This window comes from Lissotriton vulgaris, chromosome 12 (assembly GCF_964263255.1).
Source record: "Lissotriton vulgaris chromosome 12, aLisVul1.2, whole genome shotgun sequence".
NCBI lineage: Eukaryota > Metazoa > Chordata > Amphibia > Caudata > Salamandridae > Lissotriton > Lissotriton vulgaris.
In genome coordinates, this window is record NC_141700.1 from 35,981,390 (window position 1) to 35,996,512 (window position 15,123).

Here is a 15,123-nt window from a genome sequence, read left to right on the forward strand (position 1 = left end):
CATAATTAATAGTCTTTTTCAGATACAATTTTTTCAAAGCAATTAGGCCTAGGTTAGTGTGCACTTTCCATACTGTCTTCAGCTTGAGTCTATTTTTCATGCACTCCCTGGTTTCCAAGGTCTTTGGAGGCATACGGCTTACTCTATTTCTGATTGTTGGGACCCTGATTCTATTTATGTTGCTCTGCAATGGATGTTCCGCCATGCGGCCAAATGGGAATGGCATTAGCACATGTGCTAATGTGTCCTGAATGCATTATGAAGTATTTTGGAACGCCCTTACTTCAGGAACTGAATGATAAAAAGGTATTTCTCCTTTTTGACTTGTATGGTTATATTGCGTACAGTCTATGTTCCACTGTTTGTTATGCACTTTCGAGTGTGCCTTGGATATATGCCTCTGAATGCAATTGGTTCAATCTACAGATATGGAATTGCTGATGGGTCCGTTAGGAATCCATTAGCAGAGATGTCCCGTGCAATTGCTACAAAATGCAGATTATAAACCTTCTATGGGTGCCTCGGCGTCTGCTGATTGCATGGGATACGACCGTGTTTGTTCTTTGGAACTTGTGATTGGAATGCCAATTGAAACCTCATCTGCGGAAGCTGGAAACAACATTGTTTATACGGACTCTTGGAACATTTACACATTAATTCAGTTTTGACAACTTTAAAATCGGCCACTTTTTAATACAAAAATGTATTTTTTATTATGCAGATATTAACTGTGTATTTTTCAAATTAGCCTTTAAAGCAATTTGGCTTTCTGTATGCTTCGTCAATAAAGTGAATATGTTTTTTAGACTTTGAGGTTTCATAAAAAATTTAAACTTTGATTATAATAAAGTTTTAGTTTTAATATGACTTTTGTTGTCACCTTACAGACAAGGAGTATGCTTTGTAAGGCCTAATGGCCATTTGCACACAAATACATTTCTTCGTAGGCGCTTTCATACCTTAGAACATTCTGTCCAAGGACTGGGTACACTGCGCAACCTAGCCTTGTTTGTTGTTGTCTGTTTGGCGACAGCTCTGCGTAGGTGGTATCAACAATAACAACCGGACTAGAGTTCAGGCACAGAATAAATGGGTCCAGTTTTATTGCATAAACTGCACCAAGCCTTTCATCGGCAGACGAGCATTTAGATGGATTGTCACGGTTGCACCGTGCCCGGATTGTAGCCCAGCTGAATCGCATCACAATCCTGGGAGGGACGGTGGCCTGAATCACATCCACTCTAAGCTCTCTAGGATAGGCAGTGCTAGGTAGGAGTACAAGTATATGTATTTGTATAATCAATGCACCAAATATAATGGTTCAATTATTAACTCCTTCGGCGCTGATGACGGAACCGCTCCGTCATCAGCCGCAGTAGCGCTGTGCTGATGACGGAGCAATTCCGTCATGGCCCGCTCGCCGCGCCTGCGCGGCGCGGATTCCGCGCCTGCGCTGGGCGTTCCAATGAGCGGGCGGGGCCATGACGGAACCGCTCTGTCATGAGCACAGCTCAACCGAGGCTGGTGACGGAGCGGTTCCGTTACCAGCATGGGTTCGCCGGGCGGCCGCCCCGCCCCCTTAGCGCTGCGGCGGAATAGCCGCCGTAGCGAAGGTGTTAATATTCTTCACCATTCTTGTAATGTTGGATACTATGCTTTTTTTTCTTCGACTAATAATTGCAACACATATTTTATACAAGATTTCAATTGCTTCAATAAATGTTTTAAATGCCAATCTGTGTATTTCTTCTATCTCCCTTTGGACATGCTGAGTTGACAATGAAAGGGTAGATCGGTGCGCACAATTTCCTTGGGTGAACTAAGGTTGTCATGTTCTGAGGATGCAGACACCATCAAATTGCCTGTAAGGTTTGAAGGTGCAGATGGTGCACTGTGAGTTAGCCAGGAACTAGGTCAATATATTCTGATGGTATGAGAGGACTCAGTCCCCATAGTTGTGCTGCTTATGTTGCCCAAACCACAGTCCTACTGAATGAGTAGGAACATACCACAATTAATTTTCACAAATACAGCTCGAAGGAACCAATTTAATGAAATAACCTATAACTTAGTACTGGCATGCCAGGTATTTATTTTTCAGAAAATAGACAGGCTATCTTGAAGCTTTGTGGCTGGCTGGCGGCTGACAAGGAGGGGCCTAGAGACCCTCAAACACACTTCTGCTTGTAAAAAATACTATGACAAATGTATCACGATCTAAAGAGCATGGCCTTCCAACGTATCCTTCTATAAATTAAGTTGTAGTAACTAATTTCAAGTCATATACGATTTTCATGATTTTAAATGATTGACGGTAAAATGGTAGTGTTGTTGCTTCTGTAATTAAATTATTGTATTTCACAGAATACAAGTTTTAAATTTAAACTGAGTTAAATTACATTGATGAAGAGGTGGCCTTATCTAGTTATTCACAACTGCTACAGCTCCTTGAAAAATACATCTTATGTTCTTCATGCCAGAGCCGCTGGGACAAAATATGTGTTTGCAAACTTGGAATGAAGAGGATAAATCTGATCCCTTACACAAACCATGTAAGGGTAATACAACACAATGTCTGGAATGGAAGATAATCCAGGGTGGACACCATACTTACAAATGAAAGGAGACCTTCTCAATGTTGAGCCGGACATGCTATAGAAATGTTGTGCTGCAAGATGTTGGGTGTGGACATCTTTCATTATTCTGACATGGAGGATGTCTTGTGCTGCAAGATGTCATATATCGACTTCTATCACGTGTCTGGCATGGAGGGTGTGCTGCAAGATGTTGTGTATGGACTTCTCCCATGATTCAAACAAGAAGGTTGTTTTGTGTTGTAAGATGTTGGGCATGGAACTCTATAATGCGTCCAACAAGGCAGATCTTTGTGTTGCAGGTTGTTGGGGATGAACCTCTATTATGAGTCTCACATGGAGGATCCTTTGTGATACAAGATGTAGGGTGGGTACCTCAGTAATAAGCTTGATATGCTAGAATATTTTGTGATGCAAGATGCTGGTTGTCTGTCATGAGGCTGGGCCTGTTCAGATAATGCTTAGCACTTAAAGATTTGATTGATCTGAATGAATCACATGAATATTTGGATAATGTTCAGTACTTTAACGTGGTGAAACAAACATAAGTCTGGAGTCGGGACCAGATGGATCATTCATTATAATGTGAGAGAAGAAAAATAGACAAATAAATGTAAGTGTATATAAATAATCAAATTATATTTCTGATACACATGATCTGGGGGAGTTTGTAAACCTTTGTGCATACATAGTTAAATTAACCTACTGAAGTTTTTAAATGTATACAGAAAGTATAAGTGCATATACATAATAACAAATTATATTTGTTCTTATCTAGTTAAATACACTAACTGAACTTGCATTGTGTGAGTTAAAGGGAGCTTGTCTACCCAATCCCCTTAACCCTTTGAGGCGTAGTTTTGTGAAACATCAGATGACATATTATATTGTAAATTGATAGCTAGGAGCTCGAGCCATGCATCAGAGCATGCTTGGATAATCTTTTGCGCTTCATGGTAAGAATTAACCTTAAGCTCAACTTGGACATGAGTGGATACTGCGGATACTGCATGATGTCAGGAAGAAACCGCAGTCCTGATTAGGGCATGCTTGATTAAGTTCAATAAAATAGTATGCTGAGAGTAATCCCGAGTCAGGGCAGGCTACGATAAGGATATATTTCCAAGTACAAAATGCTGAGATTGAACCTAAGTTAAGACATGATGTAGGATAATGTTCTGTACGACAAGGTGTCTTGAATGAGCAACTTACCGGATATGGATGTTAGGATGATGAGACAAACCACATTGTACTGGAAGGTGATGAGAATGTCCCAGGCCTGAGTTGAAACATGTTAGGGTAATATTTTGTGCTCTAAAAAACTGAAGTGAGCACTTCTCCTTAGTGGAGACATGCTTGGATAATGTTGTAGAGCAGGATGGCAGAAATGGTCATCAATGGTTACATGTGCCATGAAAGGATGAAATCTTTCACTGCATGATGAAGGCAATTAACCTTTTTGGCATTAAGTGAGATAACAAGTCCATTAGCCTTCTATGGTAATTACAATGGTTCTTAGCTCTTGAGACAGCTTGTTTGTTTGTGCATTTGGACAATACCTTTCAGGATGTCACAAATAAGTACAGGATATAAGAATTATATCAAAAACAAAGACGAGGCAGACAAGTCATGCAAATACTAAGACAACACATTAAGACACCACAGAAAGATGAAGCTTGCAGGAGCGCACAGGCCACGCTGAACAGGAAGCAGACACACCCTCGAGTGTCAAAGCAAGACAGCAGTCTGCAGCAGCCTTGAGAAAGAAAGCAATGTTGCACGGCAGCAAATATCCACAGAGGTATACCCCACCATGGAAACTCAAAGAGGCCAGCGACATCAATGTTCATACCTAAAAAAACACACACAAGATCTGGTCAGCATATCTGCAGGTTTGGCTAGAGATCAGCAATGGCTGACAGCAGCATCAGCAAAAGCTCCTCAACAGTAGGATCTAAAGTGAAGAACCACGAAAGAGCCCGACGGAGAAGAGGTAAAACCGCATGCCCGTTAATTTGTGTAAGATCATGTGAATCACCACGGTAGGAAAGGTCTAAACGCCTTTAAATGAAGAATTGCAGAGAGATGCAATTTGAAATCCAATAATCCTCGTATTCTTCATGTGGCCCTCAATGGAGTCCGTATGATAAAGCCAATAGTTCAACTGTTCTGGTGAAATGCCCTTAGTAAAGTTAACTAAAATCCATTCCCCAGGTAAAGTAGCCAGGAAACAACACCGAATGATTAAGAAGTTATCTTGACACCACTTTTGGAGGAAGAAATGCAGAGGACATGATGTGGGAAAGAAGACAAAGCGCCACAGCTTGGCTCTGGTGAACGCTTGATATGATTTTTAGAATAAGTTTGAAGAGAGACAGTTGGGAAAGAAGACCGAAAACAATCACTGGTTATTTAAACCCTTATCCATAAGAAATACCAAGAGTCATATTTGGGAAGAGAAGACAGAAAACATTACCAATGGGTTTACTTTGCTCTTAGATACCACAAAGTATTTCAGGGTTTGAGATTGGTTATGGAACACCGAAGCACCACTATTAGTATAGATGAAAGCCGGCACCACCTTTGAAGAAATTCTAAGTAGAAGATCCTATAAAGAAGACACGAAATATAACGGAGTGTTTTAGGAAAAGTTTGAAATTAAAGAGGCAATAAATCTGGCACTTGAAAATGATCATAATCCATGTTAAAAAAAAAAAAATCACCCCGCAAATAAGACCTGCACCACAGTCACCCAGACAATAAAACATTACTTTTGGAACTAATAATTGCATTTGTAGGCATTTTAAACTGACAGCGGGCAAACATTAGAATAAGAGCTCTGCATGGAAAATACACATTTGGTACTTCTTTAACCGTCAGTAGCAATGTCCACTGTTGCAAAGCGCAAACAATTTCCTCCGTCATGGAAGGCAAAACACAGTCAACTTAGTTGGCAGCGATTTGATAGATCTTGCATTGGTTCGCTTTGCAAGGGATGCAACACAAGCAACCACGAATAGTTCATTAATTAATAAATCCCTACACTGTACCTACCTGATATAGCATTCACTACCAATAGCTCACAGGAAACTAGTCATACGTCAAAAAGGGGTCAACAAGCACTGCTAATGATTCTCTATTTACTAAGAATTATGAGATGCTTTTCCCACCAACTAAGACTGTGGCCAAATAGATGTATGGCCTAAAGGAGGAGAAAGCAGTCATGAAATCAGACAGGGAAGCTGCGTCTTAGAAATACATACATGTATTTCTATTTTTTTACTCAACCCCAGGGGATATTCTAAACAGGGCTGTAAAGGTTCCAGCTCCTCTCCAAGGTTCCTGTGCTGATATACCTGCATGAAGTTTACTCTATGTGGATGTCTCACCTTGCCCTCAGTGTAAGGCACATAGCCAGAAGCAGGAACCTTAAGTAACTCATTACCTGGTTTAAAAATCACACACACAATGAAAGATGGCAATACGAACAGACTACTCGCTGTTCAGGTGTCACAGTCTTTTTTCTTGTTCAGAGATAGGCTACTTCTTGCTACTTTGACATCTATCACGGCATTGGATTTAGAATCCTTGCCATCAAACACACAACCAAGAGCTGACTGCAGCGACAGACATTGATTGGTCTGCCTTTAGATACGCAGCACTCAAGGATTCTTTTGGGGCATCAATCCCGCTCTCATTAATCCAGCCAGCTAAGGGCGAGGAAAGAATTAAAATGTTTCATGTTAGTTCTCTCTCTCAAAAGATGAAGAAGAAATCCACACGGGGTCAAAGGAGAGTGGTGTCTTGTGTATCCACACGGGGTCTAAGGAGAGGGGTGTCTTGTATATCCACACGGGGTCAAAGGAGAGGGGTGTCTTGTATATCCACACGGGGTCAAAGGAGAGTGGTGTCTTGTATATCCACACGGGGTCAAAGGAGAGGGGTGTCTTGTATATCCACACGGGGTCTAAGGAGAGGGGTGTCTTGTATAGCCACACGGGGTCTAAGGAGAGGGGTGTCTTGTATATCCACACGGGGTCAAAGGAGAGGGGTGTCTTGTATAGCCACACGGGGTCTAAGGAGAGGGGTGTCTTGTATATCCACACGGGGTCAAAGGAGAGGGGTGTCTTGTATAGCCACACGGGGTCTAAGGAGAGGGGTGTCTTGTATATCCACACGGGGTCAAAGGAGAGGGGTGTCTTGTATAGCCACACGGGGTCTAAGGAGAGGGGTGTCTTGTATATCCACACCGGTCAAAGGAGAGGGGTGTCTTGTATATCCACACGGGGTCAAAGGAGAGGGGTGTCTTGTATAGCCACACGGGGTCTAAGGAGAGGGGTGTCTTGTATAGCCACACGGGGTCTAAGGAGAGGGGTGTCTTGTATATCCACACGGGGTCAAAGGAGAGGGGTGTCTTGTATAGCCACACGGGGTCTAAGGAGAGGGGTGTCTTGTATATCCACACGGGGTCAAAGGAGAGGGGTGTCTTGTATAGCCACACGGGGTCTAAGGAGAGGGGTGTCTTGTATATCCACACGGGGTCAAAGGAGAGTGGTGTCTTGTATATCCACACGGGGTCAAAGGAGAGTGGTGTCTTGTATAGCCACACGGGGTCTAAGGAGAGGGGTGTCTTGTATATCCATACGGGGTCAAAGGAGAGGGGTGTCTTGTATAGCCACACGGGGTCTAAGGAGAGGGGGGTCTTGTATATCCACACGGGGTCAAAGGAGAGGGGTGTCTTGTATAGCCACACGGGGTCTAAGGAGAGGGGTGTCTTGTATATCCACACAGGGTCAAAGGAGAGGGGTGTCTTGTATAGCCACACGGGGTCTAAGGAGAGGGGTGTCTTGTATATCAACACGGGGTCAAAGGAGAGTGGTGTCTTGTATATCCACACCGGTCAAAGGAGAGGGGTGTCTTGTATAGCCACACGGGGTCTAAGGAGAGGGGTGTCTTGTATATCCACACCGGTCAAAGGAGAGGGGTGTCTTGTATAGCCACACGGGGTCAAAGGAGAGTGGTGTCTTGTATATCCACACCGGTCAAAGGAGAGGGGTGTCTTGTATAGCCACACGGGGTCTAAGGAGAGGGGCGTCTTGTATATCCACACGGGGTCAAAGGAGAGTGGTGTCTTGTATATCCACACCGGTCAAAGGAGAGGGGTGTCTTGTATAGCCACACGGGGTCTAAGGAGAGGGGTGTCTTGTATATCCACACGGGGTCAAAGGAGAGGGGTGTCTTGTATATCCACACCGGTCAAAGGAGAGGGGTGTCTTGTATAGCCACACGGGGTCTAAGGAGAGGGGTGTCTTGTATATCCACACGGGGTCAAAGGAGAGTGGTGTCTTGTATATCCACACCGGTCAAAGGAGAGGGGTGTCTTGTATAGCCACACGGGGTCTAAGGAGAGGGGTGTCTTGTATATCCACACGGGGTCAAAGGAGAGGGGTGTCTTGTATAGCCACACGGGGTCTAAGGAGAGGGGTGTCTTGTATATCCACACGGGGTCAAAGGAGAGTGGTGTCTTGTATATCCACACCGGTCAAAGGAGAGGGGTGTCTTGTATATCCACACGGGGTCAAAGGAGAGGGGTGTCTTGTATAGCCACACGGGGTCAAAGGAGAGTGGTGTCTTGTATATCCACATGGGGTCAAAGGAGAGTGGTGTCTTGTATATCCACACCGGTCAAAGGAGAGGGGTGTCTTGTATAGCCACACGGGGTCTAAGGAGAGGGGTGTCTTGTATATCCACACGGGGTCAAAGGAGAGGGGTGTCTTGTATAGCCACACGGGGTCTAAGGAGAGGGGTGTCTTGTATATCCACACGGGGTCAAAGGAGAGGGGTGTCTTGTATATCCACACCGGTCAAAGGAGAGGGGTGTCTTGTATATCCACACGGGGTCAAAGGAGAGGGGTGTCTTGTATATCCACACGGGGTCAAAGGAGAGGGGTGTCTTGTATAGCCACACGGGGTCTAAGGAGAGGGGTGTCTTGTATATCCACACGGGGTCAAAGGAGAGGGGTGTCTTGTATATCCACACGGGGTCAAAGGAGAGGGGTGTCTTGTATATCCACACGGGGTCAAAGGAGAGGGATGTCTTGTATATCCACACGGGGTCAAAGGAGAGGGGTGTCTTGTATATCCACACGGGGTCAAAGGAGAGGGGTGTCTTGTGTATCCACACGGGGTCAAATGAGAGTGGTGTCTTGTATATCCACACGGGGTCAAATGAGAGTGGTGTCTTGTATATCCACACGGGGTCAAAGGAGAGGGGTGCCTTGTATATCCACACGAGGTCAAAGGAGAGGGGTGTCTTGTATACAATCAGTACTCGGTCTCACATCTCATTTGTAATCGATGTTCATCTCACGTCTCTGTATGCAATGTAGTGAAGTAGTACTATGCAACCTGAATAACAATTACAATACATTCTAAGTTGTGATCCTCTACAGATGAAAGGATACGCAGGCAGATTCAGATCTGGGCCTTATTTTCAAACAATTCTCAGGCTCAATTCCTGTAGGTGAAAGGATTTGGTGACTTCAGTGCCCGCCGCATCTTCTATTAAAATGATCATCTCTGGTGGTACCTGTGCACTTGTGAGTAAAACCAGAATACATCTCGCAACAACACACAAAAAACACACAGGAGCAACAAATTGTTACCTAGTACTGCACATACCCCTCGTACCAAACCGCGGGATAATTAGAAAAGAAGCAAGATCATAGTACTTCATGTAAGATGTGAAACTTCCCCCAGTTAACTCGAAGGTACTCATCATCCGCTGGCGATGTGCACACAAACACACACTGCTGATCTCAACTTTGCTTAAGTACGCCATCACTGTTTAGGCCACCCTCTATTCTTCGGGTGAATGATAAGGATATAGCGCACTGTCATTTCCCGCTCCCTGGAGAACGCCCTGCAGAGGCAAGATGGTACTCTGGCCTCCAGTGTCATAGAGTCCACCTTCTCTTCATCCAGAAAATTGATGCACAAGAGAGGTCAGAGAGAGCGGGATCCACACCTGATTTTCAAGTTAGCAACACAGGATATATTTGCATATAATTAATCTCTAGAAATACCTTTTCTCTGGCCATTCTATTGGACTACCAACTCCTTGGACTTTATTTAGCCTCTACGTGAAGAAGTGAAATGGTCTGTGTCCATCCTACAACTTATGGCTCCTCCGGTAGGATCACTTCTAGAGGATTTCCAGGATCCTTACACTTACATTTGAACTGTGCATAAAAAACAGTCTGCTTCTCCTACGGTTTGAGTACAGGCAGTTCTTCGTAGGGGCCCATGTGAAGAGTCACAGCTGGCAGGTTGGCACTAAATGAAAGAGAAATGTGGCGGTGATAAATGGGACTTCCCAGTGTTGGATGCCAGGCTGGCATCATTCATGTACGCTTCAATCTATGTACCCTTTTAACTAGAGGAGAGTGGCACAGATAGGACCAGTGAACAGGCCCATTCACATTTGAATGAAGACGCCTTCAAAGGGACCTGGGTATTGACAAGCTGTGGACAAAGGGGCTCTTCAACAGGCATAAAATACACGTGCCGGGCATCGTCCCAACCATCACTCAGACTTTCTCTGACTGGGAACACCACATGCTGGGTCTGCCCAGTATTATTTTCCATTTAAAACCATGCTTTCTCTAGTCAAATTACTGATAATTCCACTTCACAACGTACAGCCCGATGCCGACTGCTAGAAGAGGAATCAAAGTAGGCCAGTGGTTTTTAACTTGTGCTCTGTGGACCCCTGAGGTTTTGCAAAGCCTACTCAGGGGCTCTGCGACTGCTTAGAACATAAATAATATTAACACATTAATAAAGTGGATATAAATAAAGAGTACAACTGAAAATGTTAAAAACATTCTGTAAATTTGAGGGAATTTGACATTGGAGCCTACAAATTAAGTTAGTATCCGCAGATTGATTCGTGGGAGCAGTGCAAGTGTATCAAAAAGAATACAGAATAGACGATGAGCGATCCCAGTGTATTGTTTTGTGGTTCAAAATAACGAAACTGCTTAGGCTGGGGTCCTCGGCTTCCAGAAAGGACTCAGCAGGGGTCCCTAGATTGCAAAAGTAAATTCACTGGAAGTCACCAGGTTCCAGTAATGATTAAGTGGGGGTCCACAGAAGTCAATAAGGTAAGAACCAATTGAGTAAACCACTTCTTTGAAATAAAGAGCAAGTCATGAGGTTACCCATGCAGTGCTTAATTTGTAAAAATAAAAATAAAAAGTTAGTGCCAGGGCTCCCGTCAGGAGGCCGCTGAGCTTACACCACATATTGCCCCTGCCATACTTGCCAATGAACAACACAACTACTAACCATTACACTCTAAGAAGTGTGACAAATCTGACTAGTTCAGGCCTCCAAAGTTGTAAGAATGGCTTGGGCGGCACGCAACAGTCATTTTTAATGTATATTTAATTAACAATGACCTGTTTTTTTGGTCATCTCCAATTGAGGCAGAGTGTGCCACCTTGTGGCAGACTGTTACAAGCGCCGGTGTTAACAATGACCAGAAACCACAAGCTCAAATTAAGCACTGCCCATGTGTCATAGGCCACCTGATCTGCACAGATGGAGACTGCTTCTAGGAGGAAAGACACACACCTAGGCTATACAGGGCACCTTATCTTTACCTCTTTATCTTCTAAAACAATTTCACCAGAGGTAAACAAAATTGGTTTTTAAAATTAAATTTAATATAAAATATTAGGGCTCACCAGAGTGGTTCCTTTCTAGGTACTCATACAACTTTAAATGAAATGACAGAGCCTGCAGGGACAGTATACAGGAGAACCTTCACAGGGACCACTGTCGCTTTAGTGTCACTGAGTGGCCTCATTGTAGCCTCACCGCCCCACGGGTTCACTGGTCCTACTCTAGATCTTTAACTCACACTGGCATGTCCATAGTAAAATACTCATGTATGGTTCTATAATGCCTTTTAATCTTTTATTATTTATTAATTAATTAATTAATGTATCGATATATCACAAGCTCGCCAGAGGAGAAGAGAATCTCAACATTCTCTACATATCAAATATGCATCAAATTTCATCACAAACTAAAGAAGCGTCACACATAAGAACACAACTTTCCTAGGTAGCGAGCCCCCCTGGTAAACAAAGCCGCAGACCCATACCCTCACGGTGATCACTCACAAACACTACTGAATTAAGACATAAAAAACTCTCATTGCACAGCCTCCTAATGAAATTTATATGTTGGTGTTTAGGATTCCAGGGTGAAAGAACACAAAAGGCTACAAGGACGGCGAATCTACAGTTCCAGCATCTCATCAACTTTCTCAAGAGCGCAGTATAGCTCTCAGCTTAGGGCCCTGCTGCACATGCCAAAGTGACAAAATGTGTGGTCGCTCAACACCAATGATTCTGTTTGGAGAAGAGCTGACCTGAGCCATCAGTGGATCACCTTCGAGGCACCTGTGGCAAGAACAACATCTCTGCCTAACATTATGATGACTTACACTGCACCTTCCACCTAATTCTCTCAGGACATACACCAGCTGTCTATTCAGTGGTCGATGCACCTTTGGTATGGGTAGGTGTTTCCTTACACTTTCTGAGGTATGCATGAGTGGCCAATAAGTTTGATTACCATAGAAAAAGAACAGATGATAGTGGAAGTGGTGTTGAGTAAGAAACAAACAGTAGACAGTACACTGATACACTTGTGCCCACAATTCATGAACACCTTTCCAAAACTGGGGCACAATTTAAGTCCAACTTACTTCGAGAGAAGGTGATACCAGACACCACTATAGCTCTTAAATGACCTAAGATAGAAGCACTACAAACTCTCTGGTGAACAAAATCTGAGTAAAAGTAGTTTCTGAAATATGAGAAGAAAAGAGGCACCCAATGTCTCCTCTTCCTGTAGCCAAGAGAACACTAATGCAGCAGTAAGGACCATGCAGACTTTTCGTGCCTGCTTCAGCTGTGAATATAGTCCCTGTAACCTTAATTGAATACCTGTCCCTAATCACCTCGGTTTCATCGCTTCAAGCGGACTCTGCAGAATACCATGCACACCATCTCTTAGAATCACAAATGTCACTGCGAAAAAGCCCCAGAACGGAGGGCTGGCAGGATTTCACATGCATTTGGAGAAATATTCCCAGTAAGATTCAAGGAAACATACGCCAACTGGAACTTCCCTTAAGCACTTCGAATCGGTTACAATTTTGCTTGCAGAATTTGCTCTTTGTGCAAGTTTATACATATCCAAATGTAACCCATTTGTGCACTTTTACATGCAACTTTTCTCTTCACGGGAAAATGTGTTAATCCAGAAAAACTCCTTCATCTATAGAAAGATTAAATATTGGGGAGGTCGCTCCCTAATAAAGAGCACTTGTATTGCTGTCTTTGACCAGTGATAATATATGTATTAGGCTCCAGGGTGGGAAAATATCTGAAAAATGGCATTTGAATACCCCCGGGCTACCAAGTTTGTTGATTTTTGAAAGTAAACCCACTCAGTATGACGACAATCTTGACCCTCACCCAAAGTTTAGGATTGGGAAAATTCCACTATACTAGCAGAATTTGAGTATTTGCAATTGCCCTTTGAAAGATAAAACTCTTATTTTATTAACCATCACTGACAATTTACATCCTTAATTGGCTTTTTTGTGCATGTAAGCAGAACTTGGTTCTGCTTAAGAAGCAGGCCATATGGATATTAGGCAGGACAAATACTTTATGCCAGTATGTAATAAAGTTTTTGTTTTGTTGCTCAAATGCGGTGTAATTTATTTCAGACTCTTCAATGCACAGAGAAGGATGAAAGTATGCGATATAAACTTCCCAGGTGGCAGGAAAAAAACATGCTTAAAAGTATAAAAAGAATTTAAAAAACAGCCAAAACGAGCTGTTTGAGAAGGGATATAGCAATCCAGAGAAAAGCAGAATATGCTCCTCATTAAAGAGATTACTTACAGGCTTAATTTTAAATACAAACATTTCTACTCTCTCTTCCTTTAAAACATTTAACCTACAAATAAATTACATGAAAGTTGCTATATCAGGAAAAAGTTATGAAAGGGAATGTATGGTATGAGATGCATAAGCCAAATTGTGTAAAAAGCACACAGAGCCCAGAGACATTTTTTGCAGAAAAAAGCAAGCAGCTTGGTTTGCATTTATTGATGAAGTCATTCATGCAAATATATAAATACAGAATACCATGTAAAGCGACAGAATAAATAGACAAACACAAAAGCCCGAAGATTGCAGGGTTTCAGCATAAAATGGAGACAATTTCTTTACACGCAGGAGAATAGTTTGTACAAAGAGGAGTAACTCAACTTACAGAGCTGAAGTCTGCAAAACCCATGGAAGAGTCTTTTGGTGCTTTACCGGAAGACAGAGGGGCAAAAGGGTCTTTCCCACTAAACGGGTCGTTGAAGCCTTTTTTACTGTGGAACATGTCGCCGCCGTCAGTGCCAAAAGGCTGAAACGGGTCTTTGGGCTTGGAGAACTCCGATGTCCCGAGCTGGCTCACAGGAGTGTTTTTACCTAGGAGGTGAAAGCAGAAATCAAAATTATGAACCATGATAGATAACAGACCCATGGGGCTCTTTGGGATGACAAGAGCGACACTTATATCTTCATTTTGTTTCCTCTCCACTTCCTTCTCAGTCTCACCTCTGGCCTCTAATTTTGAATTCATCAAGACAAGTTCCCCAATAATACTGGGCAATCATTTTTGTACAATAATATTCTGCACCTCAAAAATACAATTAAAATATGCCATGGAAACACAAGCACAAAGTAAGGAAATGTAACTCTGCATAAGGATCCCATAGCAAACAAAAATAAACATGGTGTACGCGGTTATCCGTAATAATCTTTCATGTCGAAATCTAGTCTCTAAACGCTTTCAAATGCAATTACATCTGCTTGTGTCTTTCATACCTATTTGGAATCAATGTCCTCGCACAAGCTACTCTTAAAATTAATGTTATATCTCTTTTAGCAGGGCCTCCACTCTCACAAGATGACTTTTCTAAAATCATAGCTCTGATAAAAGTTGCCCCGTATGCCCTTAAAGTGAGCTCATCTCCAAAAGAGGAATTTCCTTTGCCTAAAATATCTCAAGCTAAAGAAATCCTCAAATTTGACTTTTGAATTGCCTAATCTCACCATCATGTCTGTATGTTTTCACAGAAGTCTACTGAAATGATACAGCCTGTTTCAGAGGCATGTGTGCATGTTTTGTTGTTTGCACGACGCAGCAACAATAACAAATTCAAGCACTGAGGTGTGCTTTTTGGTTTGATTAGGTGTGCTTCCTGCAATAAAGCATTCCCAGTTGTCACAGTGGAAGTGGTCCATAGGTGGGTGATGTGGGGGCTTACAAACAAGTTATACCAGTTACAAGATTCCAACAAAGACAAGGTAAAACCTTAGTCTGGGAGAGCAGATATCCGTGAAGGCATCCCTATGCTGAACATTTTAGTCACCCTTTCCATTAA

The 15,123-nt window shown here is 42.9% G+C and overlaps 1 protein-coding gene across 7 annotated transcripts in view; it reads right to left on the minus strand.

The window, feature by feature from the left end:
• Positions 1-15,123, minus strand: part of EPS15L1 (epidermal growth factor receptor pathway substrate 15 like 1) — a 303,568-nt gene that overhangs the window by 48,349 nt on the left and 240,096 nt on the right. For all 7 annotated transcript variants that reach the window (XM_086946920.1, XM_086946917.1, XM_086946921.1 and 4 more), the window contains one exon: positions 13,959-14,164. In XM_086946920.1, the coding sequence (XP_086803046.1) occupies positions 13,959-14,164 (206 nt within the window). The remainder of the gene's footprint in view (positions 1-13,958; positions 14,165-15,123) is intronic.